Here is a 15390-nt window from a genome sequence, read left to right on the forward strand (position 1 = left end):
TTCTCCTTGACTAGTGAATTTATTCTACCACCTAGCTCGCCTGAACATCTTCCTATGCAAAGCCACCTGCTGGTCAAACACTACGGATCACGGACAGGGCCTTTGAGAGCTTTTGAAAGCTTTTCTAGTTTCACAGAGTAGCTTAGGAAGGGTTTAGAGAAGTAGGTAGGGTCATCCTCTTATAACAGGTAAGGAGGAAAAGACTGCTGTCTTGGATAGGGTGTTTCTCCAGCTTAGGGGAGAAGTGGATCCCTCAACAGAGACTGGCTTATCTCCCAGAAATTCTCCCAGCCTCTGCTCCAAGAAACTGACCCTAGCAGAGCTGAATGTCAGTCATCTGGATTAGTATTATCTCATGGCTATTCTCCTTCACTTAGTTGGAATAGGCTACCTGGGAGCAGAGAGAGGGGATGAATGCAAAAAAGTTGTTATGGAGCCAGGATCACTGTGGTAGCAGAAGGAATTAGTGGGAATTTCTTCAAGTAGAAAATAATTCCTTATAACACTGAGAAAAATTGAAACAGAAACCTCATACTTTAACTACAAATGGATGCTTTACTTTACAAAAGATAAACCCAGTTTTCGTTCAATTGTGAGTCATCTAACATTTTAAATGATTCCATTGCTTTCCTAAAAGGAAAAAAAAAAAAAGACCTTTCCATACAAAATTTCCAAAAACCCATTTGTATTTGATTTCACTGTCAAAAATGTATATGGATTGTACTATGTTCCTAGGGCTACCATAACAAAGTATCGTACATGGAATGGCTTTAAAAAAAACCCAGAAATTGGGGCGCCTGGGTGGCTCAGTGGATTAAAGCCTCTGCCTTCGGCTCGGGTCATGATCCCAGGTCCTGGGATCGAGCCCCGCATCGGACTCTCTGCTCAGCAGGGAGCCTGCTTCCTCCTCTCTCTCTGCCTGCCTCTCCACCTACTTACGATCTCTGTCTGTCAAATAAATAAAAAAAATTTAAAAAAAAGGAAAAAAACCCCAGAAATTCATTGTCTCTCAGTTCTAGAGGCTAGAAATACAATTATCTTTATAAGTGGGTCTGTGTGTTCGTTACTCTGAAATACTGCCTTCTAGCCTTTCAAAATCTTTTCAGATTTTGCTATCTTATTCTGTAATCAAGTATATTCTTCACTTAATTATCTGATTTATCTTAATGAGTTGATTTATCATTTAAGGGCCTGTTTAAGGTACAGAGTAGAATGAAAGGCTTTGATATGACAAACTATATTACATTTCTAGGATGATCTAAGACCTTGGATATGACTGCTCATAATGGTATGTCTTTCATTCCTTAGTGTTCATCAATGTCTGCTTTTCTGCTCTTGTTCTGAGGGATTTTTCCCTAGTTTTGCTCTCATCCCTCTTAGAACCTTGTATCAAGGACCCACTTAATAGACATGCAGATCAAAGAGAGTAGAACCATTTTTAATAAGCAAAACTAACAACACTAATTGTGGACAAGATCTTCTAGAAAGTTCATCTCTATATACATCTTCCATGGCTGGGTATGTACATTTCCCACAGCTTAGTTGCAGTTTCCCACTCACAAAATGGACATCCCCCTTAATCAGTACTTATAAATATTGCACATTACCTATATTTTATTTTCTACATATTACAATTTCAACCAAGACATACTTGTCAAGCATGGGCAGTAGATATTACATTAGTACACCAGTGACAATTGTGCTGGCCCAAATTTCCAGCAGCTTTGTTTTAATCCAAGAATATGATTTTCTTATATTTGAAAATAGAGTGTTATTTTCTTACATGACTAAAAAGACTTTATACCTATTTCTTTTAAATAAAGATGTTTATTTGGAGAATGTTAGTAGCATGATAACTCAATCTCACCAAATATTCACAGTTCATCAGGTCAGGCAATAGAACAAGTCCATGTGAGCTTCTTATAAAGAAATGGATGACCACCTCAGAAGCTGCCTCCATCTTCTATACTATCACTGGATGATTCAGAATCCAAAATAAGAAGTTTAGGGACTTTTTCTCAAAAACAGAAATAAGGAAAATGTCTGAAGCAATGATGTTGACCCTTTTCAAAAAGATCTATGAAACTTTAACTGCATATTTCAGTCTTGTCGAATCTTTTGTATTATTCTGATTGTCGATAAGAACCAGGGGGCTATGTTGATGATTCTTGATAATTTCAGCAACACTTCCAAAGTACTAGAGCAAGAAAACATAGATGAATTAAACACTGGAACTTATGTTAACTTCGAGCTCTGCTCCTCCAATCTTCTCCCACTTTCTCAAGTTAGTCAACATTACTAGGTCTCAGCTGACATTCTACCCAAAAAAGTCTAATTTAACAAAGGCTGTAATCCTTGAGGTGACCAACTCGGGCCTTGCTTATGTTCAGCTAAATTAAAAACAATGGCAGCCTCAATTAGTGTAACCACTTAGAAAAATTACTCCATTGAGTTATGATGTAATATTTTAATGACTTTTTATTCAGTAACAAGTGTAAAACTGTCACACACTAAATTTCTCTGTTTTTTACAAAACATAGATTATCTCTTATGTTGTACAAGTCTTAGATGCAAGAACTGATGTAATAAATTAATCCTAGAATTTAGTGTCAGAAAAGTTATTTCCCAGACTAAACTTGTTTTGTTTTTTTTTCCTTTTTGAATAAATAAAGCTTTATAAATTCATATTTTCATTTTTGCTCCAGTTCCCAGAGCTAATTATTAATTAGTTTAGAGTTAATTAATAATGGAATCCATGCTGCGCTCTTACCATATGTATTTATTTTCCTGTGGGCTAATTCCTATTGTTTATGGATTTTAATTTAAGGTTATCACAAATATTCTCCTGAAGAATTTTCAAAATTTTAAATGAAAGAGAAAATAAGTATAACACAATATAACACAGGAAAGGAAATGAAATGCATTGATTATATGAAAGTGCTATAAGCTCATAATCTTAAATAAATACATTTAGAGTCATTTTTTAAAAAGCAGTGTTTTGCAAGACTGCCATAAATTTAGCAATTATCAACAATTGATATATTCTTTTAATTTTTCATATAAAGACAAATGTTTAGAATAAAAGTTTTTTTAAGCCTTTTAATTAATTATTTGGATAGCTTCCAAATATCTATATACTAAATAAAGTATTCAGAATACTGGTCACCTTTTTCAAATGAAATACCAGTTGTATTTTAGATAATTGACTCCCTGAATATTATTAGGTTAGGGAGGAGAGCTGAGAGACAAGGACCTTCAAGTATCTTTACTCTTTATTTCTGAACTTGCTCTTCAATCATTCAGCCCTTTAGCAATTGCCAATGAAATTCTTTCATGACATTCATAAAGACATTCATCCTGTTTGCTTGGAATAGTATGTTGTTAAACTGAATGCAGTTGTAAGTTAAACTGATGGATTGAAGAACTAGGAAATGAAATCCCATGGCCTCTTTGAAGTGGATTCCAAGCAAAAAAGTGCTTTCGGAACCCAGGAAACACAGTAGAGAGTTGCTATACTTACACAAACAAACATCTTATTCTGTCATTCCAGTTCCTGGATATTTTTGAGTATTTTTTTTGTTGGAGTGTTTGCAGATTGAAATGTTTGAACAGGGAGTTGAGTTGAGTTGAGTTGAAATATGTGAAGCAGGAAGCAGAGTTGAGGCATATTGAATGTGGAATTGAGCACAGTTGTAGTTTCCTTAGTGCTTTTTTTTTTTTTAAGTCTACAGTAATTCATTGTATTTGAGATATTCATATGGACAGAAAAACAACCTGTTCGTGATAACTCAAAATCTTATGGTCCATAAAATAAAGAGATATCAAAGCTATAAAATTCCTTAATATCATATCTACATAATGCCAAAACAACTGCATAAAATAGTTCAACAGTTAATCAATTGGTTTCTTTTTCTACCCATATACACCCAAACACAAATACAGGCAAACAGACTTTTCATAATATCAACATTTTGATATCATGTAACCCGAGCTTTCATTTTCCATTCAGATATTCACTGTATGGAAAAAATAACCTTTTTATTATAGATAAGTAAAAGTTTTAATGGATTCTGTCTGTACTTCCAGATACCATTATAATAACTGTTTTGGTATCTATAGGCTGGATATGTAGGAAGTAGGGTGAAGTTCTGTTCTATTCATCCGATGGTAGGGATGAAGACTCTTTAGGCCAAGAGGAATCTCTTTTTACCAGAGTTTCCTTAGCAGGACAAAAGAGTCCAGAATCCCTATGGCAGCTCAAAATTTATGAGAATTTCAGAACTTCTAAATAGGACAGCTCCTTCTCCCACCCTTAAGCTTCTTCTAGAAGTACTGGACCCCTTCCTGGGGAAGCTTAGGATGAAACCATCCATCCAAAGTAACTCTGTCCTACAAAGATCACCACTATCTATTACACTGACTACTACTGAAGAGCATTTATTTAAAAGATTTGTCAGATGAAGGTTTCAGTGAGAATGAAGGCTTTTGTGAGCATGGGAAAGGAGACAGTTCTGTTCAAGTTTAACTGGTGTTAAATGATAATGCAATCTATATTTTAAAACCCAAGTTTAGTCTTGATCCATGTTTTGTGTTTTCAGATTCAAGAGTTTTGCATTTTCTAATTATCTTAGACTTTATTAAAAGCAAAATAAAACCCCAAACTCTAAAACTCCTAGAAGAAAACAGGGGAAAATCTTTATGAGATTGTATCTGGCAATGATTCCTTGGGTATGACACCAAAAGCACAGGCAACAAAAACAAAGATAGATAAATTGTACTACATTAAATTTAAAAACCTCTGTTCATCAAGGTCACAATGAATAGAATGAAAAGTCAGTCCATGGAATGGGGGAAAACATTTGCAAATCATCTATCCAGAATTAGGATTAGTATCTAGAATATATAAAGAACTCCTACAACACAAAACCCAAAGATCAAATAACCCAATGTAAAAATGGGCCAAGGAGTCAAACAGACATTTCTCCAGAGAAGATATACAAATGCCAACAAACATTTGAAAAGATGGTCAAAATCACTAATCATCAGAGAAATGCAAATCAAAACTACAATGAAATATCTCCTTTTACCGATTAGGTTAGCTGCTATTTAAAAATCCCAGAAAATAACAAGTGTTGGTGGGCATGTGGAAGAGTTGGAACCCTTGTGCACTGTTGGTAGGATTGTAAAATGAGGCAATCATTATGGAAAACAATATGGCAGTTCCTCAAAATTTTAAGATAGAACTATCATATGATCTAACAATCCCACTTCTGGATATATACCCAGAAGAACTGAAAGCAAGGGTCTCAAAAGAACATTTTCACACCTGTGAGCAGAGCAGCACTATTTACAATAGTCATCAACAATAGCCAAATATCTATCGACAGAATGTGGTGTACAGTACAATGCAATGCTATGAAGCCTCAAAAAGGAAAGAAATCCTGTCACATACTACACAATATGGATAAGCCTTGAGGATATAATGCTGCAGGGAATAAGCCAGTCACAAAAAGACAAGCATGGTATGATGCCATTTATATGAGATATCTAATGTAGTCAAATTCATAGAAATAGAAAGTAAAATGGTGATTGCCAGGGACTGGGAGAGAGTAGAAAAAGGGAGCTGTTTTCTTTTCTTTTCTTTTTTTTTAAAGATTTATTTATTTATTTATTTGACAGAGAGATCACAAGTAGACAGAGAGGCAGGCAGAGAGAGGGAGAGAAAGAGAGAGAGAGAGAGAAGCAGACTCCCTGCTGAGCAGAGAGCCCAATGCAGGACTCGATCCCAGGACCCCGAGATCATGACCTGAGCCGAAGGCAGCGGCTTAACCCACTGAGCCACTCAGGTGCCCCAGGGAGCTGTTTTCAATGAGCATAGAATTTCAGATATGGAGGATGAAAAGTTATGGAGATCTGTTTTACAGTGTTGTAAAAAAAAAAAAAATTAAGGTATAGTTTAAATACTAAACTATACACTTAAAATGGTTAATATGGTAAGTTTTAAGATATGAGATTTTTTTTAACCACAATTTAAAAAAGCAAAATGGAAAATACACTCATTGACAGAGACCTTACCAGTTTGTTTTACAAATGCAATTATCCTGCCTGTAATCACTCAAACAAATAAATTCCTTCACTTAATAAGAACTAACCAAGTAGCCACTGAAGGCAGCCCTTCTGCTATGCTTCTGGAAATACAGAGATGAGCAATACCTAGTCTAGTCCCTGATCTCATCTAGTGGACAAGACAAACACCAGCAATTACAATACTTTGTAATAATTCAAATGCTTTCTAACAAGTGCTGGGTTTGGAATAAGTGTAGTTCTTTTTGAAAGAGTACTGAAAATAAATATTAACTTGAATTTTTTAAATGCTATTTTCTCTGCTTAGATTTCTCTTTCCACTTTTCTCATTCTCATCTTTAATTTTCATTCTACCTATTCAAACTCAGTCTATCTTTCAAGGCCAGAACAAGTTTCAGTCCCTTTCTGACCACTTATGGATTGTTCCAGCCCATATTTCAGGGCTTTCTTATATTAAAAAAGCTGGCTAAACAGAGATATGTTAAGTATTGATTTTGGTCCAGATTAAAGAGGAGTTGGATTTCATATGTGGTTAGTATTCAAGACCTTCTATGATGCTTTTCTCTTGGTATAGGCCCAAAAGCTCGTTCTGGTCCAAGGGCTATAGTCTAATATTTCAACAAAAGTTTCTGCACCTCCTCTGATCCTTCCCTGATCATCTATTGGTACTTGAGTTGAGATCCCAGTTCTTGACTTAGGAGCTCTAGACACTGACAGTGATTCTACTTGACACTTCAACTTTGATTTCTATGTTTCGCTGAACCAAAATGCCAAATCAGACTGCACTGAGTCAGGATAAAGGCACTAAGACACAGCCTTTATGTCATACAAGTCTTTCTTCCTTTCTATTTTTTCATAGAATATGCTGCCTGAACACAGTATTTTATCTTGTACTCTTTTCTTTTCATGACATGTATGCATGCCTTGTATGAAATACTCTTGTATTATTTCTCCTCATCTCTAGTACCTAAATATGCTATGATACTATTGTGCTCAATACATAGTTACAGAGTTGGATTAAAAGAGAAGTTACTGACCTCTTCACCATTTTTCTTTCTGCCCAAAGCATACTGCTTTGTTGCTTCAATAAACCGCACGGGGATATTATATACTCGCTTATTAAAGAATACAACTAGTGTATATGGCTGTTTGGAATCATGGCCAGAGCTCTTCCGAATAAGAAATGATCCATCCTGTTTATTAAAAGAAAAACACAATTATGGTGAGTATTACTTAGGTTTTCACAGGTTATAAATTAGTTTATACCTATATTATATTCAAAAGGTAATTACTGAGCTATGTGATTTTTATTATAGATTACAGTTTATTATTTTCAAAGAAAATACTTCAGTAAAATATACACTTTTAGAAAATCCTGAGTGAAGTAAATTCTTACTTTTTGATGCATGAAATAAGATGCTATGTTAATATATTTAGAAATGTGTGAAGGGACACAGTAAGATTAAATATAGAGAGCATTCTTGAACTAGGAACCATGTCTACAAGTAATCTATGAATAAAAAAAATACATTATCGAAATGAAACAAATTCCATTCAAAAGTACTATGAGAAGAAAGCTGAAATTGGAAATCAAAACATTTCAGCTGGTAAAAATTCTCTTCCCTAAAACTTACATCGAATCCGAAAAAAACCCTGTAATATAATATACCAATTTAAATAAATAGTTTGTAAAATATTCTAGAGGTGCCTAGCTGGCTCAGTCAGAAGAGCATGTGACTCTTGATCTTGGGGTCATGAGTTTGAGACTCATGTTGGGTGTAGAGATTACTTAAAATGAGTAAATGAATTTAAAAACTTAAAAAATAAATTAAATGTTCTAGAACCATAAATCCAAATATGAACAAAAAATGGACAAAAAGCAGAAAGAAGAAATGCAACAAAAGTTCATCAAACTCAGGAAGGAAATTGAAGAGAAAGGCAAACCTATCAGAAATGAAGAAATTACAAGATGCCCAAGGGACAATATCTTTAAATGAAGATATGATAAATGACTGAAGCAAGGCATGGAAGCAACCCAGACAGGAGGGAAAAAGAGGAAGTTTTTTAAAAAATACAATTAAGTCAGAGTGGTTGGAATGAAAGAAAGACAAAAAAGGCCCAAAATGTATGTAATTTAAGTCCTTAGGGAAGAAAAATAAAATAATAGAACAGAATTACTTTTAAAAAATTTTTTTTTATTTCTTTATTTGACACACACAGAGAGATCATGAGTAGGCAGAGAGCCAGGCAGAGAGAGAGGGGGAAACATGTTCCCTGCTGAGCCCAGAGTCTGACACAGTTCTTGATCCCAGGACCCTGAGACCATGACCTGAGCTGAAGGCAGAGGCTTAACCCTCTGAGCCACCCAGATGCCCCAGAATTATTTTTTAAGACTGGAATTTAAGAAAATATTCTGGAAATAAGAGAAAACTTAAGTCTACATATTGAAAGGGGTTCCATCTACTTTCCATCCCTGACTTGAAAGTAAAGTCAGGGACACATTCTGGAAAATGAATAGACTTTAAAAACAAAAGAGCCTTCTGATTAAAATATGAAATTATACATAAGGTCAAAAAAAAAACATTTGCATCAGACTTTTCAAAAGTATCCTATAAAACAAGGCAATCTAGTGGACAACACTTTTAAAAACTCAAGGATTTTATAACCAGCCAAGATATCCTCTAGGTTATCAGATTATGAACAGCTTTGAATGTGCAAGAACTCAGGGAATAATGTAAATATAGTCCTTCCTTAGAATCTATTATAAGGTGAGCTTTGTCAAAACAAAATAAGTTAACTGGGGAAGCTAGCAAAGGGATTGATGGGAAAGCATTTAACATATGTAATTGCAGAGCTAGGACTAAAGCAAAGGTAGCAAAAACCAGGATGTAAATGTTATATATTCTGACAAAGGAGGGTGCAAGTAAAGAAAAATAGAAGGAGGAAAGAGAAAGAAAGAGAGATGGCATTTTAACTTTGACTTTTCCAAACTGCTCCTAGTGTTCCTACATGATTGGGCTTGGTCTCTCCAAAAATTTACTTCCAGGTACTTTTTGCCATCTTGACCTTGAACTTTTAACCCATGCATTGATCCAAAATAGCCTGTTACTTCTCACTCCTGAATGGATCTCATGTAGCACCAAGCTTTACAGAGAGCTCCCCGGGGAGCCTTCTTCTCCCACTGATTGGAGAACAGTGGAGAACAGTGGAGCCTATGGATCCTGGCGAAGAAATGACAAGTAGAAATGAGACTGAAGAACAAAGAGGGAGATGCTTGAGAGAGAGCAGAGGATAGAAATTGCTATTGAATAAGTAAATTTCAAAAATCCCTGCATCCACAATGGTTGCAATTCTTTAGTCAGCAAATTATTGGGATGACAGCTGTGCCTATTACAGGCTGAGAGCAGAATATGGGACTTAAAAATGGTCAAACCTTGTTTGATCTGTATAAAGCCTCTTCTGCAGATTTCCGATCGCAGGCACCAGCGTACCATGGCTTGCAGTGAATATCCGCTTCCTGCAAAATGGAGGGCATTGCTAAGCCTGAGATGTGCCTTCAATAACATGGTACCCTCTGTGCACTGAAAACAAAGTCCCATTTTGCATTACCAAGACAGACCTAACTATATTTGGACCAGCAATTTGAAAATGAGTGTTCTGCTTCCTTTGATCAACCACAGGATTATATAATTGACTTTTCTCATCTGGCCTTAGCTGCTAACCTTAGTACTTGAGCATTGTTATCAATCAATCAATCAATCAATCCTCTAGATTCCTGAGCCATTTACACCTTTCTCCTAAATAAGCAATAAGCTCCCTGTCTGTCATGATCTTACTGCTGCTGCTTTGTGGAGTGCTTCCTAATTTCTGAAGCGTTTTCATCAAATATACCTTATTGGATTCTTTTAACTACTCTGAAGGCAAGAAGGATACATATACTTACCCTTTCGATAGTTGAGAAAGCTTAGAGAGACTTGCCCAAGGGCACCCAGAGTTCTTTCTCTGTCTTTTTAAAAACTGTGCTGCTTTATGTGTTTTAATATCATATGCCTCCACAGATCTATTCTGAGAAAATTACACAGTTTAAATAGAATCTATGTGCATGGAAGAACAATAAAAACAACACACTTCTTTGCTAGTTTTGAAAAAGCACAAACTGTTCTTAGGGCATCCAGAATACAAACTAGAATATATGGTGCAGGGGTTTAATCCCTGAAAGCAAAATGCATTCTGTACCCATCAGCGAATGACAACTCGCAAGCTGACTTAAAACATAGTCTGTCTTCAAGCTTCACCCCAAATTGCTCATCAGAAGGTATCAGAAGATACTCCCTTTCCTGCAGTTTAATGGTAACAATAAGAGTTCATTCATACCTGTTCTGACAAATGGGGGTTAGAGGAAAGTAGGCCATCCACAGTTGAGCTTCCGCCTTCTGGAAACCCTGTAAGGGATTTGAAAAATCAGTGGGTCTTCACTGTATCTTGAGCAGTTGGTATGCCTATACTTGAACACTGTGCTTGGTGCTGCAAGGGACACGTGCACTGAAAAATCACACACACACCCAAAAAATCCCTAATAGCAGTGGTTCTCAAAGCATGGTCTGGGGCCCCCAGAACCCCTGGGATTCTTCCATGGAGGTTGTGAGGTCTTTTCCAAATCCATATCTCTGTGAAGCCCCATTTTCTTCCCATATTTCAGCCATGAAGACATTGCAACAGCTTGAATACAAAAACAGATATGAGAGAATCCATCCATCTCTGTTACTCTGGATATTAAAGAGATTTTAAAAAATGTAAGACAAGGCCACTCTTCCCAATAAAGTGCTTTTGTTTGGAAAATACAGTCATTTGCATAAAAAATACATTAGTTATGTTAACATGTAATGAGTTCAATATTTTTAAATGAAAAAATAAAGGTTTTAATTAAAAATTGATTAATAAATATGTTTTAATTGCCTGCTTTTAATTAATACATTAAGTATTAATAGAAACAAGTGAACCAAAGTTCTTTGGGTCTGCAATGATTTTAAGAGTGTGAACATGGTCCTGAGACCAAAACATTTGAGAACTGCTGCCTTATGGCATAAACTTCCTCAAGGAGTTTAGAGTCTGTAAGTGGAGCCACATGAAATAGAGAAAATACTTAATGGCATTTATTCATTCATTCATTCATTCATTCATCATTTCATGCCTGCCATAGATCAAAACACTAGGGACAGATATATAGCAGTCACAGTCAAACAAAACAGCAAAATGCCCTGCACTCCTGGAGTTTAAATTTTAATGGAGTGAAATAGACAATAAAGACCTAAGTAAATATATATACAATATTACAGAGTAGTAAGTACTGGAGAAAAATAACCAGGGAAGGGACTGGGGACTAGCCTTGGACAAGCAATATGTTTAAATTGCTCAGTGAGGAAGGCCTCACTGATGTGACACTTGGGTAAAATCTGCAGGAAGGGAAGGAGGAGGTATTTGGCTATCTCAGGAAAGAATGTTCCAGGTCAGAGGAATAGCAACATGCAAGGGCCTAGAATGTCTGAGGGATACATGGGGGGGGGGGGGTCACTGTGTTTGAACTATGGAGGGAAAAGTAGAGAAAAAGGGATGGAGTCAGCCAGCGGGTAAGGAAGGCCCCCGATGTGTAGGACGTGCAGACCCCTTAGCATGACTTGAGCACTGACCTAAATAGCTATCATTTACTGAAGACCTTCTATATTCAAAGCACTGTACCAGGTACTTAATCTTCTTATTTTGAAAACAGCTGTACTGCTTTTATTAAAAAATTAAATGTTAAAGATGACCAGAATGATTGGTGAAATATTCAATCAATACTAAAAAAGGAGAAAGTAAAAATTATCTCAAATTTATTTACTTTTGAAAATAACCATGACATCAATATTCCTGGCTCCATTTACCAGAAGAGGAAACAAACCAGAGAGGAACGAGCGTCCTCCAGCTGGACATGCTGCTCAGACACGTGGATCCAGCCTTACCCACCACCCAATAGTGCTTTCCGTGGCTTCACTGTACTTACTTGGCAGGGGTACGGGTTTGTGATGGATTTGTCTGAAAGGAAGAATTTCAGATTAGCTAAAGGGCAAAGCACAAGATGAATAAGCATGACGCTTTGCTTGCATTGAAGATGTTTGGAGTAGAGGCACCACAAAGGAGTCAACATAAATGACCAGTAAAACATCTAAAGATATGAAATGGCATCAAAACCTTCAAAGTAAGTAAAACTGTCCCCTTTGGTTTTATAAAAGGAAGAGACTTGATTAAACTGCTGGATTCTAGTTAAGGCCAATAATTAACTCAAATATTAGGTCTAAGCAGTTCTTTTAAAGTGTCTAAGTAGTTCCTTTAAAGTTTTTCCCTATTTGACACTTTTTAAAATTTAATGAGCACTGGGTATATACACAACTGATGAGTCACTGACCTCTGATACTAATAATACTGATACTAATAATATACTATATGTTAATTAACTGAATGTAAATTAAGTTAAAATTTAATATATGCAATTGCAATGCAGTGAAATGTCAGATCTTTACCAAGCCCCACAAGCCAACGTCACTATGCAGTGTGACAATACAGGTGTTAGGGAAGCTTATTTTTAAAGGAAAGGATTCTTACTTCTGAGGAGGAGGAAACACTGATGACTGCATATTTTCTTGTCTGTGACTAGATGTTCGATGGCGTTCAGCAGGTATAGGCCTTTCTGCATTAAGAAGATGCTCATATTAGGCTAGATTGAAATGTTTATCTCCATGTCCAAACCCAGCAACATCAACTGAGAAGAACCGGATTTGGTCTGCTGTCTTCCCATGAACATGTCTTTTACCAGGACACCTTCTGTTTATGCACCTGTCTATCTGGTGATGGGTGTGCATGATTAGGATGAGGACTTTTACCCAGCAGTGTTACAAACACACCTTCCCCTTCTCTGGCAATATCCATGGGTCTGAGCCTATGGGGTGGACCTTTAAGTGTGTGAGTATAGGCAGTGGCCAAAGACAAGCCAGTTCAAACCATGCTGATGTCCACCCCCCCATAGGTGTTACAACATGCCAGCAATTTTTACAATTAAGTGGCAAAATATCAGAGTTTGCAACTAATCTACTCATTTTGAAAAATTACAGACTTCCATTACAGAAACCCAAAAGGAATAAATGTACTATGAATTCAAAGATTCAAAGAAATGGTAAGATAGACTTCGGGGTTTCTTGTAATGCAGTGATATTCAGAAGTCTTGCATCCCTGAAGGATGTTTGAAGTTTATGGCAAGTTACTTTGAGCAGCCATGTGAGATTTTTTGTTCATGACTTTACAGCTTGGTAATTTCAGAAGGAGAAAGAGTAAACACACTTGGTTCCCACAGCCTGCTGAGATTTGATCACCCAGCTTTGCTTCTCCAGTCCTGGAGGCTTCTTCCTCCCTTCCTTCCTTCTGTCCATCCGTCCTTCCATCCTTCTCTCCTTCCCTCCCTCCTGGGTGAGAAGAGCCTGCTTACCTACACTGGGTTTGGATGATGGTTGCCTCTGTTCTTGAAACAAGTCACAAAACAGATGGCATGCCAAGCTCGTGCCCTAGGAGCCCTTTGGCAACAAGGACACCCGACATGCCAGGAGCTCATTTCCCTGCTGGTTTTCAAAGGCCTCCGAAGCCAATAGAGTCTGCTCAGGGTGGAGCTTACTTCCTACAGACGCTCACCCTAAGACTCCACTATTAATTGAGCTCCACGCTCAGCAGGCATGGGACACTCTAAGGAATGGAAGGACAGCAAGGCAGAAGCCTCAAAGGACAGGCAGAAGAAAGGAAGGAAGACAGCAGAAAGCGGGGGGATACCTTAGAAATATCCTGGGGGAAAAAAGATGGGGGAAACATGTAAAAAACCCCCCAAGTGGAGCAGTTAAAGCAGACAGGCGAGTTGTAGGACACATTCAGGAGATGTCTGCCATCCATCACCAGAGAAACTAGGACATCTTATGGAGATGTGCCACGTGAACTCAGGAAATGGGGGAACCCTCACTCAGCTTTAACACCGGTTAGTTTCAGTTGTGAATTAGATGGGTTCAGGACTCACACTTCTATATAGTGTTTTAAGCGTTGAAAATATGGATAATTCTTACTTCTTTCTGTTTTTTCTTCCCCTCGAGTATTTTTCAAATACAAGTTTTTTTTTTAATATGGGAAAATTCTAATTAAAAGTATATATAAGATTTTTAGGCTATGATAGGACAAAGGAAAACATTTGAAGGTGTACTAAAACATATATTTGAATTCAGTAATCATTATTTTTAAAAACTTCGCAAAAGAACTTCTTCAAATAAATTTTTAAAAATTTTATTACCTTAACTAAGCTATTAGTTTTAAGATATGTATATAGCTCTGAATAAGGCTTCGTGTTTATGGCCACAGCACTATTTCTGGAAAGTTGTACATCTACAAACAGGCAGGTTTGGGCATGTAGACTATAGCTTTGCCCCACAGACACTGGGCTGAAAGCTCATGTCCTTACTACTCATTGCAAAGTAAAGGCCATTTTGTTTAGAAAACTGAGTTTCATACATACAATTGCCTTATGAATAGTGAAAACAATTTACAAATACACTTACACACAAATCCTTAATACAAATAACTTTAAGAGAACATACTCATCCTTCAGGGTAATACAGATTTACCTTCACAAACACTTGAGACATTCTGTGGAGAGGCAACTGGAATCTATTAAAAAAAAAAAAAAAAAAGACAAGGATATTCCATACAAGTGGGAAGTGGAAATGAATGTCAAAGCACTATTAATAAGATAAATATTTAGGAGGACATTTCTTTGATGCATAGCTATTCTTTCAATCACAACAACAACAACAACAAAACCCACACAGTTCTCAGCCCGACCTTTGCATTAGGTGAGAGTGGACTAGAAGTAGGTCATGGAAGGATCAGTGTCATCCTGGTATAGGAACTTCCCTGCTCTGTCAACAGGGTTGATGGAAACTGTGGCCCGCCGTGGAGCTGCTGGCCTGCTGGTCTTGCACTTTGGTCTTCAGGCTACCCCTTGGTGCTTGCTAAGTGACTGTAGATATCAGGCTGGGGGTAGGTACTAGGTCAAGGTGGGCTTCCTCAAACAGTGGGCTGGCCCAGATTCCCTGCACTCCAGCCAGAACCCGAGTTTAGCAGGCCTATGTGCGCCTGATACACCATTAGCTCCCAGGCCAGCAGATGGAAAGCAGGGAAGGCAGATGTCAAGGGAGGCAGGGAGCCTGGCTTCCACCTTGGATCTGCAGCTCACACTCCGCG

General features: G+C 37.1%; 1 protein-coding gene across 2 annotated transcripts in view; it reads right to left on the bottom strand.

Moving 5' to 3' along the window:
- Positions 1-1417: 1417 nt before the first annotated feature.
- The window catches only part of BLNK (B cell linker), a 72678-nt gene continuing 58705 nt past the window's right edge, over positions 1418-15390 (bottom strand). For both annotated transcript variants that reach the window (XM_059398237.1, XM_059398238.1), the window contains 7 exons: positions 14772-14814; positions 12724-12808; positions 12125-12156; positions 10459-10526; positions 9518-9601; positions 7122-7277; positions 1418-2197 (listed from right to left, as the gene is read on the bottom strand). In XM_059398237.1, coding sequence (XP_059254220.1) covers positions 2078-2197; positions 7122-7277; positions 9518-9601; positions 10459-10526; positions 12125-12156; positions 12724-12808; positions 14772-14814 — 588 coding nt within the window. In that variant the 3' untranslated portion in view covers positions 1418-2077. The remainder of the gene's footprint in view (positions 2198-7121; positions 7278-9517; positions 9602-10458; positions 10527-12124; positions 12157-12723; positions 12809-14771; positions 14815-15390) is intronic.

Source organism: Mustela nigripes, chromosome 4 (assembly GCF_022355385.1).
Source record: "Mustela nigripes isolate SB6536 chromosome 4, MUSNIG.SB6536, whole genome shotgun sequence".
Lineage (NCBI taxonomy): Eukaryota > Metazoa > Chordata > Mammalia > Carnivora > Mustelidae > Mustela > Mustela nigripes.